At 37.4% G+C, this 22,495-nt stretch overlaps 1 protein-coding gene across 1 annotated transcript in view; it reads left to right on the top strand.

Annotated features, from left to right (window-relative positions):
• LOC140170036 (uncharacterized) overlaps window positions 1–22,495 on the top strand; it is a 239,238-nt gene that overhangs the window by 38,308 nt on the left and 178,435 nt on the right. Inside the window, 1 exon segment of the mRNA XM_072193351.1 lies at window positions 21,665–21,769. Within this exon segment, the coding sequence (XP_072049452.1) occupies window positions 21,665–21,769 (105 nt within the window).

Raw genomic sequence — 22,495 nt, 5'->3', positions numbered from 1 at the left:
TGATATATAACAGTCCTCGAAGTAAATTTTATAAATCTAATGACATATTCTTAAAGTGTATGTAGCTGGGAGGAAAAGCCGACGATCAATTGAAAATTTTGACCTTTCATATTGAAGATATGGATTTTATTTCCCAAAAAGACCTATTTTTTTTGGGGGGGGGGGGAAATCCATATCTTCAATACGAAAGGTCAAAATTTTCAATAGATCGTCGGCCTTTCCTCCCAGCTACATATACTTAAAGAATGTATCATTAAATTTATAAAATTTACTTCGAGGACTGTTATATATCAAAAATATCAATTTTTAATGATTTGTCATAAAATGTGTATTACATCATAATTTCAAAAATCAAAATTATTTGATATCAGGACATTCTTAGTATTCAGAATGCAATTCGATATGTCTGATGTGCTCTAATGTCCCACAATAAATACTGTCCAAACGTTCATACCCCAGCCCTTAACATAAAACAAAATAAAACGGTCATGATAATATGACATTAAGGGCGAACACCACTAATGAAGCGTCTTGGTTGAAATGCACGTGAAAATTAATGTCTTTCTTTGCTCAATTTGAGGCCTTTTCGGCTCTCACAGTTGCCTGATGTACCCCGTTACATTTTATTAAGAAACAAGGTAGTATAGTTTCTCTCCATTGATTTTGCAATAGCGTCTCCAGGAGGGGGGCTCGGAGGGGCTTTCAGATTTATGCGGTGGGGGGGCTTAATGGCTAAAATCGCCAAAACCGCCTGATTTTACATATCCCTCTAGCGTTGGTTGTCAGTAGATTGCAGTCACTCCTCATCAAGTGTTGACAAAGACAACAGTGGTTGTTGAAACGATACACAGTAAGTGCATTTTCTTGGATCAGATACTACGAACTCTGGTTTACTAGTTTACTCTACCGATCCTGATGAATTTGTTCAATCAATAACGATATCTGGGGACCAATCACAAGCCAGATTCATTTAAAGATGCATTACATCATGACCAATTTTAGTTAGGCCAGAAATTGGCCTAACTCTCCATAGAATCCCGTGTTAAAAAGTTATCCATAATCCAAAGTCAGTAGTCCACTTGGGAAGCTAACAAACAGAGGCGACGGTGACTGAAAAGATTAGATGTGAAAATCTATCAATTGTGCACAAATAATAATCAGAGTTTTAAGCTTAAATGCAATAGCCAGAAGCACAATTGGCAAGTGGAGTACGGAGAAGTCTAGCTACACCCTGGAAGGGAAAAAACAGTATTTGAAACGAGGAAATGTGCAATATGACTTAATGTAATACATTAGAAAAGGCTTAAAAGGCAACTATTAGGCCCTGATTCATATTTAATCATCATTTAGGCCTGTAAATTAGATTGTCTGTGTAAATTTAGCAGGATCCGACTTTTTATGACGACTTTCAAAATGTGTTACATTTCAGAAACACCAAGCTGTTTGTGAGGTGGCGTTAGCTGTATGGGTTATAGGTTGAACTTTTTACAATATTTCTGGAAAAAAATCCTGAAATCCATATATTAATTTTTACAATGGATGTAGTCATCTGACCTTCTGCTTGCAGAAAGGGAAGTTTTGAAGAACTGAGTTGTTTTCCGGCCCCTGTCTGTACAGAAAGTCAGTGGGGGTTATTTACTGGTGTGCACCCTAAAAGGCCCTTGTCATAACCAATGGTGGCGGCATGATTTTTCCCGTGCATGAGGGTTTAGGGAAAATTAAATTATATGTCTAAACTTGAGGTTGCATGTGTAAAACATGGTCTTTTTTTTAACGCATGTTTGGGGTATTGAAATGATATTTTTTGGCTTGCACAATCATGGTAAAGATCCATGTCATACATAAGAGATTATAGGACATACAATACTTGGTAGGCCTAATGATAATGCGTAAACTTTGTACCTGTTAGGGAACTGAAATCAGACTGAAAACACAAACGTCATTCGAGGCTCTGTCTCACCAGTTGCATTTACAAGGCCCTTGTTATAACCAGTGGTGGCGGATGATTTTTTTCTGGGGGGGGAAGGGTCACACAAGGTTCTGAACAGAAACCTCACATACGGACCAACCCACACTACGAGAACCGCATGAATGCCGAGAACCGCTGAAAGCCGAGAACCGCTCTAGTTTTAATCTGAGATTGTCGTAAATCTGCAATTTTATTCTGCAAGGGGTGAAAATGAGAGTGCGACGATCCTTGATTTTGGTGTTTTAGTCCATATTTGGAGTAATCTTTTTCAAAAACTGAAGCAAATGATGTACCTCTTGACATATCTATGTTGAAAGACTCAGTTATACAGCAACTTTAAGTGAAAATCGGACATAGGAAGCATATAATTTTGATTTTTTTTTTTTTTTTACATGCCATATTGTCGAAAACATGCGTTTTATCAAAATCATGCTGAAAAACAGCCATTTTTCGAACTTTTAAATTGGCGTAACTCGAAAAACGCTTTATCCAATTTGAACCATTTAAATTGCTATCTTCATCTTTTTGCAAGATGCTTCTGAAAAACTTAATGCCAAACATTTATATTGTAGATAAAAGAATGATGTGACCCCCCTACTTAAATAGATTTTAAAATGAACCCAAGTTACAAATCGGTCCCATTTGGAAACAAACTTGTAATTTCTTGGTAACTTTTTTCCCCGATTCTTTTTTAATCAACTTCGAATAATTGCAGTACTACGCTCTAGGTCAAGGGACTCTCCAAAATGTCAAAAAACGCATTTAGAGCCAAAATACGTAAATTGCACGGCAAATAATGCAATTAGGTATTCTTAGCAGCCCTACCATAATTCATACACCAAGATTCTTGTCATTTAATTGGGCAGTTACTATTAATTTGTATGAATTACCTGCCCGACTGGGTAAACTGGCTAGTGGCCTAAAAGTTACATCCCTGGTCATACCTTCTTGGCATTTCGAGATATGTCCATTTTAGACCAAAAGGTTGCTGAGTGAGTAAGTAAGGAAGGAAGTCAGTTCAAAGAAGTAAGGTAAGTTAATATCTAGCTAATACCATGCATCAGCAAAAAGAGAAAACAATTTCCCAAAATGAATAGTTTCAAGAACTGTGCAGCCAAGCAAATTCAGCATTTTCTTCTTGACTAATTAGAGGATTGAAAAGCAATCATACTTCTGAAGATGACATTTTATTGGTATCCCTGACTCTTGAGTATGATGACAACTAACTATCATGTAGATTGCTCATCTTTGACCTTTCATCAAGACCTTTTTGTATAGGTTGAAATCTACAGATCTATGTACAATGTATGATAATTTTGTCTTGGTTGAATAGCAAGATAGACAGTATGACTACATGAATAGACAGATCTGCCTCTGCTCATAATTCTTTGTGATCAAACATATGTACCTCGTCCTCTAGAAGCATGGTCATCTATACTGTGTACAAAAAGTATCCCAACACTTAAAAGCAATGTCATAAAGATACTAAAACTAAATTGCAATACCTTATTCAGCATGATGCGATTTGATTCCGCTGCATTTGAATGACAAATGGTCGAGTTTCAAAAGTAACAAATTTAGATTTTTTTCCTTATAGTCTGATCAGCTCGTAATAGGCGGGACTCATAACATCGTGGATTGATACAGAATGGTGTACACACAGCTAGGCGCAGCACCTGCGTGAATGACGCATGCTTTTGTGAATTTACGCGCGCATAAGTTGGAACTTAACCCTAACCCTACCCGAGGTTTTTGGCTATCGGAAGGAAAGAAGGAGCGAAAAAGGAGAGAAGATGAAGAAGAAAGTCACTTGGCACCCCGGATTGAACCTCGGACCCCTCGCATGCCACGCAGAAGATCCCCAGCATGTAGCTACACAGGTGACGTTGGCCCGCCAACGATTCCTGGGTATATATGACTTGGTCTGATTGCGTCATCAAGTCCCGTGGAATCCGTGCACGCAGAGCGGTTTTAATAGTGAGCTTTAGTGAGTCCTAGTTCTGTTAGGGTTAAGAAGGCATATAGGGAAAATATGCATGTTGATTAACCCTAACCCTACCCGAGGTTTTTGGCTATCGGAAGGAAAGAAGGAGCGAAAAAGGAGAGAAGATGAAGAAGAAAGTCACTTGGCACCCCGGGATTGAACCTCGGACCCCTCGCATGCCACGCAGAAGATCCCCAGCATGTAGCTACACAGGTGACGTTGGCCCGCCAACGATTCCCTGGGTATATATGACTTGGTCTGATTGCGTCATCAAGTCCCGTGGAATCCGTGCACGCAGAGCGGTTTTAATAGTGAGCTTTAGTGAGTCCTAGTTCTGTTAGGGTTAATTGACTCGCGCAGTAACAAAAAACGAATAATTCCCACCTATTAAGAGCTGATCATAGTATAGGACAATTTATGCTACCTTTGGTTATGGGTTCAATAAAGCCTGATGGATGAATGCTCACTCTGCTGTGTTCTGCGTGCTTTGAGGGAAAAGTCAATGCAAATTGTTGTCACTTTCAATAAAGTTGTATCGTACTGAATGAGGTATCAAAATACACAGAACAAAATTCTCCATCTATCGACTAGTTTTACTACTGTTAAGTGTTCAGATGCTTTTGTGTGCAGCGACATACACATTATGCCATAACATTCATTTGATGTTCATGGCGGCCATTCAGGCCTTGTCTTTTGAAAATTGCAGGCGAGTGAGAAATCGCTCTCCTCACAACTGTTAGGTGAGCACTGTGAGCTGTACATGTAGGTGAGTGGTTCATCGCGCTCCTGGGGAAGCTTAGGCGAGGGGTTCATCACTCATCATACATGTGTATTTTGTCACGTAATTTGTGCCCTCGGAGCTTGGCGTATGTTTTGCCGTCTTTGATTCTGCGATCGGCCAGTATCTTGTTGAGGTATTTCGTGTTTTACAGTACACACTTGTAACAATAACAATTCCATCTGTGTTTTCTTGTAAGTAAATTAGCAGGCACACTTGGGCTGGTAGCATTTATATACAACCCTGCTCATGATGCATATTTATTCATAAGGTGATGAAAAACGAAAACCCTGTTCTACAGGCCCAAAAATGAGTGTATCTTCTTGGTGTACATCAGGATATCATGGTTACAATTTGCCACTTTCATAAAGTGTGATCTGGTCCTTGTGATGAGTACAAACATGCATAGTAGTGAATGAGTATATCATCTTGGTTTATCATATATTGACAGCTTGATTATTATGGTCTGTTCCTACCTTAAGTGCAATTTGATGGCTCTTGCCAGGAGGGGTAATTACTGTTCAATCTCAGTGAAGAGATGATGGCTGCACAGACCAAGATGAGGAATATTACTGATACTTCCTGGATGATATGGCCTTTTATTAGAAACCGCCAGTGGGTTTGAGATGCTTCCCAGCTGTCAGTTTTCTCCCATCTCCTTTAGAGAAATGAACAGGAAATATTGGTGACACTGAACATTAAAGGCCCATTCACTGATTTGCTCATCCAGATGATCATAAAAAACATCCAAATTCAGAATTTAGTACCTTTATCATTGTCATAGATGTGCCAACATAGCATGCTTGTGGTTCAGCCGAAAGCTGTGTATTTAAGACAAAATAAGGCATTTTCCACGAATCTGTAATTTATATTCTGACAGTATATAAATTGGCTACATGTATTTGATTGGGGCTTCAACTTTGTCAATACTGCTGTTTTCTTTATTTTTTGCCATTTTTTCATTAAAAAAACCAAATGACAATTTGAATGATTTATCCTTCACTTTTTAAGTAATTTATAAACATTTTTTTACACTTTGCTGGTATCATTGAATGGGTCTTAAAGGAGTCTAGTTATTTCATGGTAACTGTACAAATTGCATATTTTACTGGGAAAGTGCAACAATCAGAAGTAATTTCCTCGATGTATTTAAATGTCTTTTTAAATGTCTATAAACATACTATTTTACTTCCTTGAACAATAATTCTAAATAGTGCAGTAGTTTAAAAAAGTAATTTCTCCAATTACTTGATTTTGATATCAAGTACTCGTCTTAAGCCATGTTCAGACGTGGTACTAGTCGGCGTAAATTTACACTGGCATACCAAAGAATTTACCCAATTTCACACACTTACTCCGACTGATTTGCCATGGCCTCGCAGCCAAATTTAACACTACCTTCGCAGGGGACCATTGAATACTCTGAGTAACTTCTGGAAGTAAAGTGGCAGTGCTGCATACACGTCATCGTTTTCAAGTGGCGCGAGTTCCAATATGATTGGATAATGGATATCATCAAAAGGCCCGAACAAAATTTGTTTATTTATTGGTCAAAACAAATTGCTGCTGACAATTTTTTGCTTTTTTTCAGCCGCAATTTGTTTTTCTGTTTTTAATATTTTTTTCGACATTTTACTACTAATTTCTCCACGCCAGATGTTATCCCCATGCATCATCACTGTTTGCCCATCAACAGCGCAAATAGAATGATGAAGAGGCATGAAATAGTCCATGAATATGAGGCACGATTTGCATCTTGCTTTAAATGGTGATCTTTCCCCAAAACCCCAGTCACCAGCTCATTGTGAAAGGTCACCTTACTCCGACTGGTCGTGTTTTACTTGTTCACACAGGCAGCTACTCCGACCCACAAGGTTGTGTTTATGCTTTACTCCTGACAAAAGTCAAGAATAAATTGGTCGTGGGAAGGTCTTAGTAGCTTAACACGACTAGCGTTCACATTGGGACTACTCCGACATTTCACATGATCTTCCGCCGAACCTATCCTTCCTCCGACCCTACTCTGACCTTGCACCTGGTGTAAAACCCTGCATCTGAACATGGCTTTAGAAATGTTATTGGTTCCTGAAATCGCAGATCCAGGATATGTGCTGAAATACAGTAAGCAAAAGAATTAAGGTAGCAGTTGTGTTCACCCCTGTATATTCTAAATAAAGACAAATGTGTCAAAATTAAAACAAGCAGCCGATGCCTCTACTTTTTAGCTCTGATTTAAGACCTTATTTGTTGAAATTGGTTGAGAATTAAAGAAACGGTAGTCCAAAACCTGATGAAGATCTGAAATAAAAAGTTGCACTTTTGTGTTCTAATCAATGAAAGCACGATGCTAGTTTTTCGTGCTAATCAATGAAAGCACAGCGCTAGTTATCTTGTTCGCGTCACGCTTTGTGTACAAATCAATAGGGCATGTAATGTGGCAAACTGCAACTTTTATATTTGCATCTTCCTTCGGTTTTTGGATCGTCGTGTCTTTATTTCTTGGACAATGTCAACGAATGAGGTCTTAAATTGAGCTGAAAGATGCAGCTATTGGCTGTTGGTTCCAATTATGACATGTTTGCCTTTGTTTAGGATATACAGGGGGTTAACGCAACTGGTACCTTAATTTTTTGGCTTACTGTATACCATATTCTCTGTAATTAATGCCCAGGGGTTTTGCATTTTCAGCTTGACAAAAGCATTGACACTCAAGCTGTCAATGATAAACCAAGATGATACCCAAATGTTAATTAGAGGTCCTTTTTACAACAATAATTCCCATTATAAAACATTACTAGTACTATTTGGCAGCCTGCTGCGGGGCCTGCGGTGCTCCACAAAAATACAGAATTTTTACATATCTGTAAACATTGTCGATATCAATGGCCTGCTGTTTTGAATATGACCCAAAAAATCATTTAAAAATCACAAAAAAAACTCAAAAGCCAAAAAGTCACTGATTTTACTTGCGGGGTATACAGCAAAAAAAATCCCTAAAACACAAACCTTTGCGTGTTAATCCACAGACCCTAGAATCTTTGGGTATGTGGTAAATCTTTCATTTCAAAATTAGGTATAAAGTAATAAATATTGATCTGTAGAATTGTTAGTTGTTTCATTTTCATTTCATGGAATTAAAATGGTGTTGAAAATGCCATGTTTATTCCCATACTTCAATACCTGAAACCTGCTTGCTTGAAATTCCACTCCACACAATTCCCTTCTGTTTTCAAAAATCAAATTTCACCTGTAGAGAAAACAACAATGATCTCCTTGCCATTGCCACCATTCAACAAATCATTCAACAGCTATTGTTCAATAGTTGATTTCATGCTATGGGTTGTTGAGGTTTTGTACCTATAACATTATATGAATGTACAAGCATATTGAGTTGAAAGAACTGTGCCGTGATAGGTGAGCACGATGAGCTAAGGGGCTGTGCAATAATTATGAGCCCTGGGGGAGGGTAAAATTGGGGGGGGGGGGCAAGAAATTTTTGGCGAGCCGAAAGGGGGGGGGGGCAAGCAATTTTTGGCAAGCCGAGAGGGGGGCAAGCGATTTTTGGCACGCATTCATGGGGCGCCTTTTTAATAAAATGCTTTAAAAAGCCTTAGGAAAACGGTACGGAAACGCTTAAATATGCAAATTTTCCTGCTCGCTGCACTCGCAACATACATCTAGACCATTTAAAGTTTGGAATTTGGGATCCCAAAAATTTGGCATGTTCAAGGAGGGGGGGCAAAGAATTTTTGGCGGGCCGAGAGGGGGGGCAAGCGATTTTTGGCGGGCCAAGAGGGGGGGGGCAAGCGATTTTTGGCGAGCCGCTCGAAATTTTACCCCCGGGGCTGATGATGGTATTGCACAGCCCCTAACCAGTGACTGAGTGAAATCAAAGTTGATGTTTCCAGGTATTCATGGGGAACATGACTTACACAAGCACAATATAGTCAGTTACCTGTTATTTGATTAACTTTCTGTCCTACAAAGTCATATTCAGTATCTGGGATGAACTTGCAGATACTAGTAAATGCAGGCTGATAGTGCAACAGGCTTTAGGTTATATCAGGCAGGGCAAGATGAAGCTGTTTGATATATTGTGGAGCATTGAAATCCTGATTCAAATCTGCTTGAAAAGTTGACTATTGTAATACCATTACAATGGTATAAAAATAAGGCTAAAACCCCCTATTTCATCAATCGTTTTGTGCCTCAATATACATCTTTAGTGGACTTACATGTTGGACTAATCTGTATTTCTAAAATTGCCATGAGGGTATTCATTTCAGAAAAAAAAGATGGGGGAGAATATCACAAAAAGTAAAAAAAAATCCAAATATCAAAACATGCATTTTCCAGCAGCCCTACTGTAATTCACAGCTCCTGGAGAAAACTGACAATGAAGATGGACTGACTGCAGGGTAAAACAGATCAGCATTTGGTGAGCTATAATGGGTCATCTCTGTCTTTATTGGTCATTTTACAGCTTGAAGCATGGAGTGATGTATAATAGCAGAATGATAAGCAGGATACTGATGATAAATTTAATAAGATGCTCATTGCTTAGTAGCTGTCTTCTACATGTACATGTATCAAAATATATAAAAAAAAGTGTTATCTTATTTCATACAGGTATTGTGCGAAGTAGAAACTAGAAAGCATTCTTTATCGCATATTGTTGAACCCTCTTTAAAACCTGTCACAAACAATCTGTAGAAACAGGCTGCAGGGGAATTTTGACATTCACATAAAGAAATACATAAGAAAATTTTGGAATTCTGATTTAGTTATGTTTCTTACAAAATCAGGCAAACTAGATTGCATGGTGCTTTGACATCGACTTGTTCTTCACAAGAAAATGACTTACAATGTAGATGCTTCAGTGCAAGTTTTGAGTTAACATGGGTATTTATGGATGTTGCATGTGTGTGCATTCTCAATAAGGCCAAGGAAATCCTTTAGTTAACCCTAACACCCCTACGGTATAAGCCCAAGCACAAGACCGTGGGTTTAGGCCAGTCTGCGCTGGTAACATTGCGATAATGAGATGGCAACCTTGTTAGTACAGTAAACCGTGAAGGACAACAGCTTACGCACATCTTCCTCCAACTGCCTATACAATTACCGTAAAACCCTGTCTACAAGCATATAGTGTGCTTCTGATGAAAGCTACATTAATCCAGTCGCCATTATGGAGTTTGAGCAAATAAATTACGGATCCAAGCATATATACAAACAAGCATTATTTTAAGACCGATCAATTGTATTGGTATATTAACGCTTGCTTCGAATTAATTAAGCTTTTATAAAAAACACTATATATGCTTGTAGACGGGGTTTTACGGTAAGTCGCTGGTATAAGGGACGCACCATTAGAAACTCAGGGGGGGTAGGAAGTTGGGGTCGGGGAAGAAAAATTTTTCATTACCGAAGGCAGCGAAGTTGTTTTTTTTTTGCCGCCTAAGGCGGCAAGTTTTTTTAAAATAAATTTCATGCATTTATACACAGGTGGGGAAGTTTTTTTTTTTTTTTTTTAAGTGTTGGTGGGGAAAGTTTTTTTTTTTGCTCATGTAGTGGGGAATTTTTATTTTTTTAAAACTTCCTACTCCCCCCCTGAGTATCAAATGGTGCGTCCCTAAAGGGACAAGATTGTCAAGCGTTACGCCTACAAGGCCACTAAGACTAGGTTGAATTTGCGTTTAAGAAATCCGGCTAGAGTTAAGACTCAGGCTTTGAGGGTGGGTTAGGCTTAGTAGCCTCAAGTCCGCCTTAAGACTAAGGCTTACTAAGACTCCACTCGAGAAAGTCTCCCCAGCTGTATAATATTGTTGATTGCAAATAATGTCCCCAAAATGTTACCCTGGACATTAGTGAGGAAAAAGCCAACCTATTCAGGTCATATTCATGATATTTGACTTTTAGGTTAGTAAATTTGCACACTAAAACATCATGGATAAAATGACTGTCTGAGTGCCACTCGCATGTTGCTTTGATCTTATGGACTGTGACATACAAAGTATACATGTATTGGCCAATGTAAACATAAAAGTCAGGACTTGTAGATATTTCCATTGTAGTGAAGTTTTACTCCCAATGGTATGTTGCTCAAGGGGTAATATAGCGATGCTACCTCCATGTTGTATTAGTCATGTTCACATTTTGAATTACACCCGGCTTAAACTTGCTCTAACATTGATAAAAATTCCACAAATATTTCCGTACTCCTACCGCGTGTCCACACCTACATGTAATCTACTCCTAGCACTACGCCAACTAGTTCCACCAAGCATTCACTTCTGGTCATCGTAAACATTGGCTACCACTTCCGGTGTTTCAGTGACCTTTATCAACCACATGATGTGTAATTTCATAATTCTGACCAACAAAAGGTCATAACATACTCCAGGTGCCAGGCGTAATCTGCGTTCACATTGTAACTTATGCCTGGCGGAGGTTACATCCAGCTCGCTACTCCTGACTTATGTCAGGAGTAAATCATCGGACGTACGCCTGGCAGAACTTATGCTGACCATCGTTCACACTGCACCTACTCTACGACCAAGTTCCGTCTGGCGTACGTCAGACAATGTGAACACGACTATTGTGAGTTGTGAATTGAGTAGGAAGTTCTAAAGGGTCTAAATGTGGTGATTATCATGTGTCAATTCTGGAGAGTTGATTGTGCTAGAGACAGACCAAGCTGAGTAGTGATTGAATCAGTGGAATGGCTTTGGTATTTGTTAAAATCTCTTGAAACATACTATCAGATTTGAGGAAACACCCTGGTGTAGTCAGCTGATATAATACAGGTATTGTAGTACATAGATGGAAAAGAGATATATGAAAAAGAGTTGAAGGAATTGTGAAAACATACAGCAGATGTGATGAAGCCAAAGTAAGTCACTTTGAGTACTTACTCTACTCTAAACACATATCAGTAACCAAGCAGTTGTGCAACTGACACAACAGCAAAATGCACTGACATTGAACAGGTTCCTGGACAACATTCACAGCCAGCACAAGAAATCTGTGAGAATGCATATATATATAAGACCCTTACACAGATGACAATTTCCAAAGAATAAGTAGAATAGTGTGGAACGGCAGATGATTTCTGCCTTTCACACACTTTCTTCAAGAAATGGGTCTTGTTCTACATTTTTTTGTACACTATTCCACTTACTCACATATTTATTGGGCTGTGAATGTGGTCCAGAAAGGTGTTCCATGTCAGTGCATTTTGCTGTTGTGTCAGTTGGACAACTTCTCGGTTGACATGTGTTTGGAGTAGAGTATTGAAGTAATCCTGTGTGTATTTTTGGTTCATTTTGATGCACAGGATTTTAAGATATATACAACCTTGTGAAAAATTGTAAGTTTCTTTTTTGGCATAGTTTATATGAATCCCCATGAAACAAGATAGAATGCTGGGATGCTGACTGACCCTGGTTTCATAATCCTTAATGTTGTGTGTATGTTTACCAATAAAGGAATGCAGGCTGCCCTGGTAGCCTTAACTGGTTTTTAATGAGACTTGATCTAATTAGTGGTATATAGAAGGGATGTTATTTAGCACTTGACACTATGTTATGCATGCCTAATTAGTAATCAGTCTTGTATGGTAGGGTTTAGATAAAATCAATAGGGATGTTGTGATAGGTGAATAATTACCCAGCTTGTATGCAAGTGATGCTGGATTAACACATACAGTATGGAGTACATGTACCAGGCACAATTTCCAAGGGGGGCTAAATTGCACAATTGTAAATGTCTCGCTAGTACCAAAATGGTGTTATTGGGACAATTGCTAAAATGGGCCCAATATATATACCGTAATTGCTGTCTCCCAATACAGGCCAAATGCAGATTACACATCACAAATTTGAGTCATTTTTATCCTGATATTTTGAGCCCTAAGATTGTTCTAACTTTCATCATTAGCGCTTCTAATCTTATGATGTAGTGCACATTTTAGCATAAAATTTGGTCAAAACTCAGAAATTTAATGACAGGAAAGAAAACCCAATTTGGTCGTAAGTTACGGTGCCTGCAAATTTAATTTCGGATGCTATCAAATAATTTCTAAAATATGTATAGGCCTATTTCTAATTTCTTAATTTCTTGAATACTTATGTATGATTAGCAGGGGCACAATTTGGACACGACGCGGATCAGAATTGATTTGGGTAAACAAAAATTCAATTTTTTCCATGTATTCGGAGAGTCACTAGACCAAAATCTAAAGGCTAGAATCTTTCTGGTGTATTTTAAAAATAAATAACCACAAAATTATAATTTACTGTGGCAGGTATTGTGGCAGGTTCGATTTTTTTTCTATCCATTTTTAACCCCAAATTGTTTACTAATGTGAAAATGAACATATTGCACTAGGAAATATATTTTGGGGCCAAAAACGCACCTCAGAAAAAATAGATGTTGCATTGAACATACCACAGGTAGTGTTGTACTACAGGCATGCACTCGAACAGGAATATGGATATGGCACACAGTCATGGCAGTGTTTCTGGAATGCCAGACCAGAATGCAATTCATGCATGTACGTGTTGGCTTGCTAAATTGTGCTAATTATTCACATTTGCGCTGAAAATGTTCTCATTTTCTCACATAAATGCATTAAGGGGACAATATTTGACGTTTGATATAAGTTTGAAGATAATCCATATCCTAAACCAATGGGGTTACCTATTAATTTATTTAAGGTGGTACTACACCCCTGGCCAATTTTGTGCCTATTTTTGCATTTTTCACAAAAATTCTAGCGCATTGGCGACAAGTAAGTTATGTATATTATAGGGGCAAGGACTACAACTACTGCACTGAAAATTTGTCAACTCAAGGCAAGTAGTTATTGATTTATTGATCAAATATTGGTTTTCCCTCATTTTTGACTGTAACTCCACAACTGTTGTCTGTGCTGAAATAAAATTCCAGTGTAGTAGTTGTAGTCCTTGCTTATATACATATCTTACTTGTCACCAATGCGCTATAATTTTTGAGAAAAATGCAAAACAATTGTGGAATCAGCCGAATCACCTTGGAACATTTTATTTCAAAATATTTTCAGAGATGCCTTATTTCCCAACAAATTGAAATGCATACCATGTACGCAAATTCATCACCAAGTACACGTAGTACTGGGTAACCAATGGTTTCTACTTTCTTGATCAAATGATAAAAGTGAAATTGCACCCTTGGCACATGAAATTCAATTGCTATGCATTGCAGCATGTTCACAATAAACCAGTTGTGGATGCTATTAATCAAGTTTTCATTGGCCTAAACCAATTGTAAACTCTAGTAGCATAATCGCTTCCTCAGCTAATTGTTAAGTAAAGCATCTTAATCATTTCATAATACCACAAGGGTACTCTAACATGAGAATCCCCCAAAGCCACTGTTCAATGACACATATCATGCGAGTTAATTGAATGATGCTATGTAACTAAATAATATGCTCCAAAACCTTTGAGATGAACTTTGTAGTAATGTTTGGGGATAGTGGAACAAGAACTATGCATGAAGAATTGAGAATATTTTGCTCGCTAGTATGGACAAACTGTGATCTTGTACCTGACTCTCGAGCAAGTACACAGTTCTTTAACCCTATTAAATACATTTGAACCTTCATGGAATATTAGATATTCAGACTCATGCACTATAACACAGGGTCAATTATGTAAGCTCAGAAATAAGTATAAGTTATTAAATTGTGCCTTTGGATGTGAGAGTAGCCTCCTAGTCATAGTGACTGGTGGGGCAAGGGGCTTCACACGCACCTGGGATGCTTCCACACTTGGCTTAAGCTGTGACTCTGAAAAAATGCCTTTCGGTCTGCACAATGTGTGTGCTACTAGTACAAGCGTGTGCATCTGGAATCGAGAGAGCTGGGTGTTAGATCGGCATTTGTTGAGATGAAGTTGAGCTGTGGATGATGATGACGATGATGAAGAAGATGATGATGATGACAGGGCGGGTGTCTGGTGAGATAATGATGACGATGAGGATGCAGCTCCAGTGATGTCACTATTACTTTTTAACTTGGGATATGTTTGCGTGCAGTTATGTTGTTGTTGTGCAAAATGGAGTAGCATCATCACCGTGGACCATGTTATGATGTGTGGATAATTGCACAATCTGTTGTTGAATGTGAACCAGGAATACTTTTGAAGATAATACGTGTGTGCTTTGCATGGAAACATCATGACCGATGGGTTATTTTTCCATGTTATTTTGGATGAATGACAGCATCCCCTAATATACTTGTGGCGTAGAAGTAGGACAAGTTTTCAAGAATGGATTAGATGTACAATTTAATTTCAGCTTTGAATGGAGTCCTAAACAGAGGCTGGGCAACGTGAATGCCTACCCTAGTGATGGATTTACAGGACAGAAAGTGGCATTAGTAGGGTTTTGCAGAGGTACAGGAGACTGAATGCAATGCATCATTTAAAGAAATCTGTTGTAGGGAATTATGCTGTGTTTATTTATGTGTTTCAATGGCCCTTGAAGAAGTGGTCCTTTCTCTAGAGGTTTCTGTGATTGGAATCAAAAAGCTCACTTGTGAATAAAATAACAAGCAGCTATAATATATGATGGGTGCCAAATTTTAATTTTGTTTTAATCTTTGCCAAAAATAATATTAGTAACAACTACCAGGAAGAGTTTCTTGCCATTTTAAGCTGAAATAGTGAGGTACATGTGATATGAAAGAAAACTGGCTTACTATTTTGGCTGTTGACTGTTATTGGGGAGTTAATAAGACAAGTAGAAAATTTGATATTGCTGTGCTGTCCTACAATCACAGGATTTGGCCAATTCCAATTAGGTCTAAGCAAAGATCCTAACTCTGGTGTAAGTTGGGACCTCTGTATTACAAATATGCCAAAAGATTGGGTTCAAAACAAATTAATTCATTTTAAAAGATCGTATACATTATGGCTTTAAAGTGATTGTTACCTGGTTTAATTCAAACTCATGGCTACCATCATACTTGCAATAGTGTAGAGGATTCACCTCAGCTATATTTAAGTTGTTAGTCTTTTACCCACCCTTTATGACCTAAGTTCCAATCTCAAGTCATTTGTTGCCTCCAAGTGAATTGCCATCATAATGAGATAGTAAGACTTTCCTATTATATTTGGACAATCAGCAGCAGGCGTATACACATTCTCCTTTCACCACTCGAAACACAAGAGGACGACTTAAAGTAAGCAAGTATTGACTTCAAGTAGCTGGATTTGTTTTTATGCAGCCACCGTGTACTGTCCCTTTTCCTGGATACCTAATCACCAATATCTATTCCTAGCGAGTAGGATTACAACACAAGCTGTGCTTATAAAGGACATGTGTAAACAGATCATGTTTGATGGACAGACAAGGTGCTGGAACACTAGGGCAGAATAAGGAAGCTAGTGTACTGACCCAAATATAGTCCCATGCTCAATTCGCAGCAGTGTGGTGAAAAGCTATCATGTGTGATCGACATACCAAGCTGCTTGGAGAGTACTGCTGGATATGGAAGATAGTAAAAGGCAAGACCCTTGTGATATCTTATGAAACAACACAAATATTATTGCACTGCATTGTTTTCCTGTCATTATGTGCATTTAATTGAAAATTTATTAAATATTGAAAGTTGGGCTTTTTCAAAGCACAGCAATGCCGCCTTGAAATTAAAGTGAATGTTTTGAACTCACTTAGCGCTTTTCCTGTAAAAGTGCCCTACTCTCACTTAAACAACAATATGAGATCCAGGGTTTGATTTACTTTGAAAAATGTACTTAGCAATATTTAGCAAAAACATTATTTTGGCGATGTCCTTATTATATTAGTATATATGTTTACATTGCAAAAATTTGCTATACAAGCTACAATATGTGTAGCAGGTTGTCCAAAATGTGGCGCATTTTGCTCTGCTACACAGCTTAATCGAATGCTGAGGAGATATATGCGATCTATTCATAAGTTGCCTTTTCAGAGCGACGACGTAGCTTGCGACGCCATATCACAGCATCTTCATTCACTCCGGTCACCTGACAAGTGACAGCAGATCATGGTCAGGTGACCGGTGGAGAGTAATTACTACGCTGAATGAAGACACCGTGATGTCGTCGCAAGCTACGTCGCTGCTCTATTCAGACTCTGAAACGGTAACTTTTTTTATCAGAGTCCAATATTAGTCTACATGCTGCGATCTATTCATATTAGATTTTAATTTGTTTAATTTTTTTGTGTGTGGATTTTATATGGTGTTATTGACTTCCCTAAATCAAAGTCCAATAGGACACAAACTATCAAACCTGTATGTACAGTATGTAGAGAGTGGAGAGGATATAGCTCAAAACACAACTCAAGTACAATAGTAGAGAACTCAAGTCTTTTGCAGCAACTTTGGGTTTATAAGTGAATAAATTTGAGTTAATTTACTTCAAGAGTATAGATTTTCTATGCAAAAACACCTTGCTGGCATGAAGCTTGCTATCACATACAAGGTTTCAACTTAACTCCCAATATGTATGAAATCAATAGGTTTGTGCGTATGCATTTTGCAATACAATGTTAAGGTGATGCCTTTATATTAATTAAAGTTGAGCTTTATGTCATTGGTTTGAAATGCAAAAGATTTATTAAAGAAAATTGTATAAATTGGCATGAATTACAAATGTGGCAGTGAATTGTTAGTTTTTAATGTCACTTCAAATTGGTGTTGGGCTGTTGTGGTGTATTTAGTACGAAGTAGGGAATATTTCAGTCCTTCCTTCAACAATCAAATCATGTTTGGTACTGATAGCGTGATTTCATTTCATTGATACTCTCTACTACAACAAAATGCATTTATTGCATCACCGAGTAAAAAATGAATGTGTGCCTACTTTGCCAAAGTGATGAGCAGTTTAGCCTCACCTTAAGGTGGATCATATGGAAGTGTAATAATGCTGGTTGTTTTATAAGGTGGTTCAACCTATGAGATCTATTACCACAATATTGATTGGACATCACAGTGAAGCTCCTGTTAGCTGAACATGATTCCTTATTACTGGAGTAGTTTGTGTAATATTAGATATATCTTTTTGTTAAAATTGAACATAGTGCCTGATGATGTTATTGAGAATTATGGGTTAGGAATACAGGGTTAAAATTGAGGTTGGGATATTACAGAGTGATTCCAAAATTTTGATTGTAAAAATAATCCTACAATTTCCACATGAGTACAAGTGTTTGTTTCAAAGATCATGGCGATCTATTCAAGTCACAACAATAAATGGCTTTCCCCCAAGTTTCTGTGAGAGTAAACTAGTCTTCCCCTATGGAGAATTAAACTAGTCATAAACACCGGCGTGTCCAGGATCTTTTCCTGCGGGGGGCTCAGCCCCTTTTTCAGATTTATGCGGGGGGCTTTATGGCTAAAATCGCCAAAAAACGGCTGATTTTACATGATTTTTAACAAAGTGCGGGGGGCTTCAGCACCCAAAGCTCCCCCTGGACACGCTACTGATAAATGTGACACCAACATCCCAATTAGGAACACTATAGCCATATTTACTGACATTAGAACTGATATGTGTTGGATACATCACAACAGTAAGTATAGAAGGATCAGATATGAGTTTTTTTGCAAAGCTGCAAATTTAAAAGCCCCCATAGCCTCTGATGCATTTGTTGGGAGTACCTTTTAGTATTTATATGAAACTGAATAAAACAGTATTTGGAACTTGATGATTATCCTGGAAACTGTGCTGTGGTTTAAAAACCAAGGCTATTAGGCACTTGAAACTTGATTCTGAGTTTAGGGTCCACCGCCCGCGTTATGAATTTTGTGCCGCGTTTGAGATGTAAAATCTGAAAATAATTCATTATTTTGCAAATTACTACTAAACCAGAAAGAAAATTTGTTCTGCAAATTTTTTTGTTGTATTTGAACCCTTGAAAAACTATAGAAAGCCTTGAGAACTATTAGATGAACCCATCTAAATATTTTAGCATTAAAAATATACAGGTTTTTGACCCTTGCTCTATCCAATTATTTCAATTATACCTTTGGGATACCAGGGTAGACTACAAGAGAACTTACCCTAGCCAAAATGTTTTTACCAGATTGTGGATGTTGTAAATAATTTAACTAGGAAAGACCTAGTTTTGACAAATTGGTGCCAAAAATTTATTTCATAAATGTTCTGCATGATTGTTATTTTTGTATTGAATGAGTCAACCCCCCCCATTTCCCCTATCCTCAAATGTATACGGAGAGGTTAGCACAAATTGGAGTGAAGAAGACTGGCATGGTATACTTCCGAATACATTGTGTTTTAAAACTTGAAAAACAAAAAGCAAGATAATTACTTTTATAAATGTTTATGTGTGTTTGTGACATTGTAATTTTATATTGCAACTGGCGATACCCAATTAGAATGAACAAAAGCGCATAAGCGTTGGTAAAAGGCCGCTGATAATGAAACCTTGAAAATAATGAATAATGAATAATGAAATAGTTGCCTCATTATGAGCTGAAAAAAATGGGACGCTAAACTCAACATCAAGTTTCAATAGCCTTACAAGCTATTTTTGAACATTATTAATTGTGGGTTGTTAAAAAACATGTGTGACATATGGTAGAACTGAGACTTTGAATGTTACACTTGATTGGAGATCTAGCTAGGTTGGAAACTATGTGGGCTATTCCTGTTGAAACCCATACACCCCCTATGGAAGATCCCTCACACACGGAGTGTTATTTTTTTCAAATGGAGTCATCCATTCATTCAAGTACTGAGGATTCACATTTGAAATTCACACTCCCTGTGTAGGAGATTAAGGTCATGTCTTCCAGGAGGTGTATGGATTTCTACTGGAATAGCCCAGGGAGATTGAACTTCACTCTTAGCTGCACATCTCACATATATTTTTTTTACATTGTGAATGTGAGAATTTATATCAAGATTACATTTTATAACACCAGGGATCAAAATAAGGGATCATGGGATATTTGCATGTAGATGTGCAAATGTCATAAAATATAGGCCTAATCTTCATTCGAAATCATATAGGATCCATCCACACTAATCAATCTTGACCAATAAAACCTGTGTTTGTGGTACAAGGCAAAAACACCACCCAACTGAATTCCTCTAGCCTTCTCCACTCTGCACGAAGGCAAGAACACACAGTATCTACTCAACTGTTTTTGGTATGCATCGATTCCAAAAATTATCAAAACTAATATTTCATGAAAACATTTCACATATTTTCCATGTCGTTCGGATGATTTTCTATGGTATACAGAGTTCGAATTTTGCCAAAAGTCGCCATCTTGTGTTCACTTCCGTGTAATATGTGTTGGGAATATCTATCTTGTTATTTTGCGATATAAATGACAGACCGAAAAAGCATAAAGCTAGGGAAGCAGGTGGACTGACACAAAGAATAATAATTCATAGGCAATGTGCATGAAAATAAACGCAAGTAAATTTAACCGGCCTCAATGGTCTAATTCCCATAGTAATTAACAAATGACTCATTTCAATTAAACATTTGCTAATCACTTAATTATTTACATACATATTAATATATATTATAATTACATTGAATTCACACTATTACTAATGTGGTGTGGTTTATTATATCAGTCAATGATGAAGCTAAAAACCAATGACTAGATGGGTAACTTGATAAGATGGATGACAAAATGTGCCAATTCCATGCTATGCATTGGACACTACATATAATGTAGCCAATATACCATGGTCATGCCTGTGTTGGACAAGTCACTGTAAGATGGTGAACTAGTAAGCTTACGAAATGTCCCATTTTTATCAAAGTGAAATTTTTAGACGTACCCACAGAAATACTTCAATTTAGAACTTCAAATTTCATAATGGTAATTAGAAAAATATACTCTATTATATGATGCCAAAATGAGGTAAATCGGGGAGGAGGCTGTTCATAGGTCTTTAATTGCATGAAAAAACCTTGGCACCATTGATCTTCCCATAGATATGGAAATATTATGAAACTAATGAAATAAGGAAATGTGTCATGTTTCCACTGAAATAGGCAATCCATAATCAACTAATGTTTTAACACAAATCAGTTGAAGCAGATGTATGTGCTAAGTGCTCAAGGTTTTTTTTTTTTTTTTGGCTCGCTTGATCTACGTTCAGAAAGAGACTATGCAGTCACTATTTTTGTCTAGGTATATATGTGTGAATGCATACGCTAATTTGATGAAAGTTTGGTAAAATAGATGCCATTCCCAAAATATCAGTGAATAGGGGACTTAGGGTGATCTGAAGGATGTTTAGGTCAAAAGTCGTCTTTGGGTAATATGAGGTCAATATGCACAAATACTAAAAATTTAAAAGTGCTTTGATTTGTCTGTAACTTTGTGAAAAGAGCAACAAGGAGAACATGATGCAATAAAAATAAAAATCACCTGTTTGTCCTGATTAGTGTCTGGAGGATTTAATGATTTTGTTTTATTATTTTATTTTATTATCACATATCAGTGGCATCACTGGCATGTGACATATCACATTATAATGGGGTTGCAATCACTAATTTAAGGTTAATAATGCATTTCTGTGAATACATGATGAAATAATGAAATTAAACATTTTTTCTTACATAACATGTATCATGTTTCCACATTGGGACAATTATTTGAAATGGGTACATTTAAATGCTGAATGTAATTCCAACTCAAATAGGCCTGTGTATTATTTCTTTCACCCATGTACATATTACTAAAAAAATATACCATTCTTTATCCAGGACCAACACCTTATAATTATTGTTTAATGCATGTCTGCAATTACGCTTTCCTCACTTACACCAGATACTTATTATAATACATATCAGTTTGATTTTAGATTAGTCATTAATTTTCTATTGTATTTTCTTTTGTTACTTGTTGCTGCAGGTTCCCAAATGATCCAGCGATGTGTGATTGTACAGAGAGATGAGAGAGGGTATGGGCTTACGGTCAGCGGGGACAACCCTGTCTTTGTACAGAGTGTTAAAGACAGTAAGTATGGCCACTGAGGATTACCATCTTAAGGTTACACGAAGAAACGTATAAAAAACGTATAAAAGACGTATAAAGTTGTTATCTAAAACTGCGTTTTCTCAGCAATCAAATATCGCAGTGAGTCAAATGTTGGTGCATGGATGTATCTTAACATTAATTTTGTGTGTTTATACAAATTTTTAGAATCCGTTTGAAAATCCTTCGTTTAAATCATTTTTACGCACCATGTTCCCAAGATCAAAAACACGTTCCATGCAGTTTTTTTCAAATATTCGCTCCGTATAAAACCACGCCGAAAGTGACTGTTTTCTCCTTTTTGTATTGTACTACAAATCGACCAAAGAAATAATGTTGCCATGGGGAAGAACCAAATACAGTACCGATTAAATTTTATTAGCCCGTTTTTGGGAACAATTTCGAGAATCTTGTACCACAAAACACTGTTATGTTACATTATCGATATCTGGATTGTGGAACGTTAATTTTGATTTCTAACTGCCTACATTATTTCTCAAAAGTATGTCGATTCCTTTACCATTTGAATTTCATTCCAAATTTAAGCTACTTTTGCAAAAATCGAGGTTTTTCGCCATCGATACCTCCGACATTTACAGCGGTGATGAGATTGTTTACCATAAGAGCCTGGTATGCACTATTCCATAATAGTCAGTTTGAGATCAATCGATTTCACAGGTCACTCAGTAGCTCAATCGGTTAGCGCGC

The sequence above is a fragment of the Amphiura filiformis genome, chromosome 14 (genome assembly GCF_039555335.1).
Source record: "Amphiura filiformis chromosome 14, Afil_fr2py, whole genome shotgun sequence".
Classification (NCBI taxonomy): Eukaryota; Metazoa; Echinodermata; class Ophiuroidea; order Amphilepidida; family Amphiuridae; genus Amphiura; species Amphiura filiformis.
Note: the sequence above shows the minus strand (reverse complement) of the source record. Positions and strands in the feature narration are given on the sequence as shown.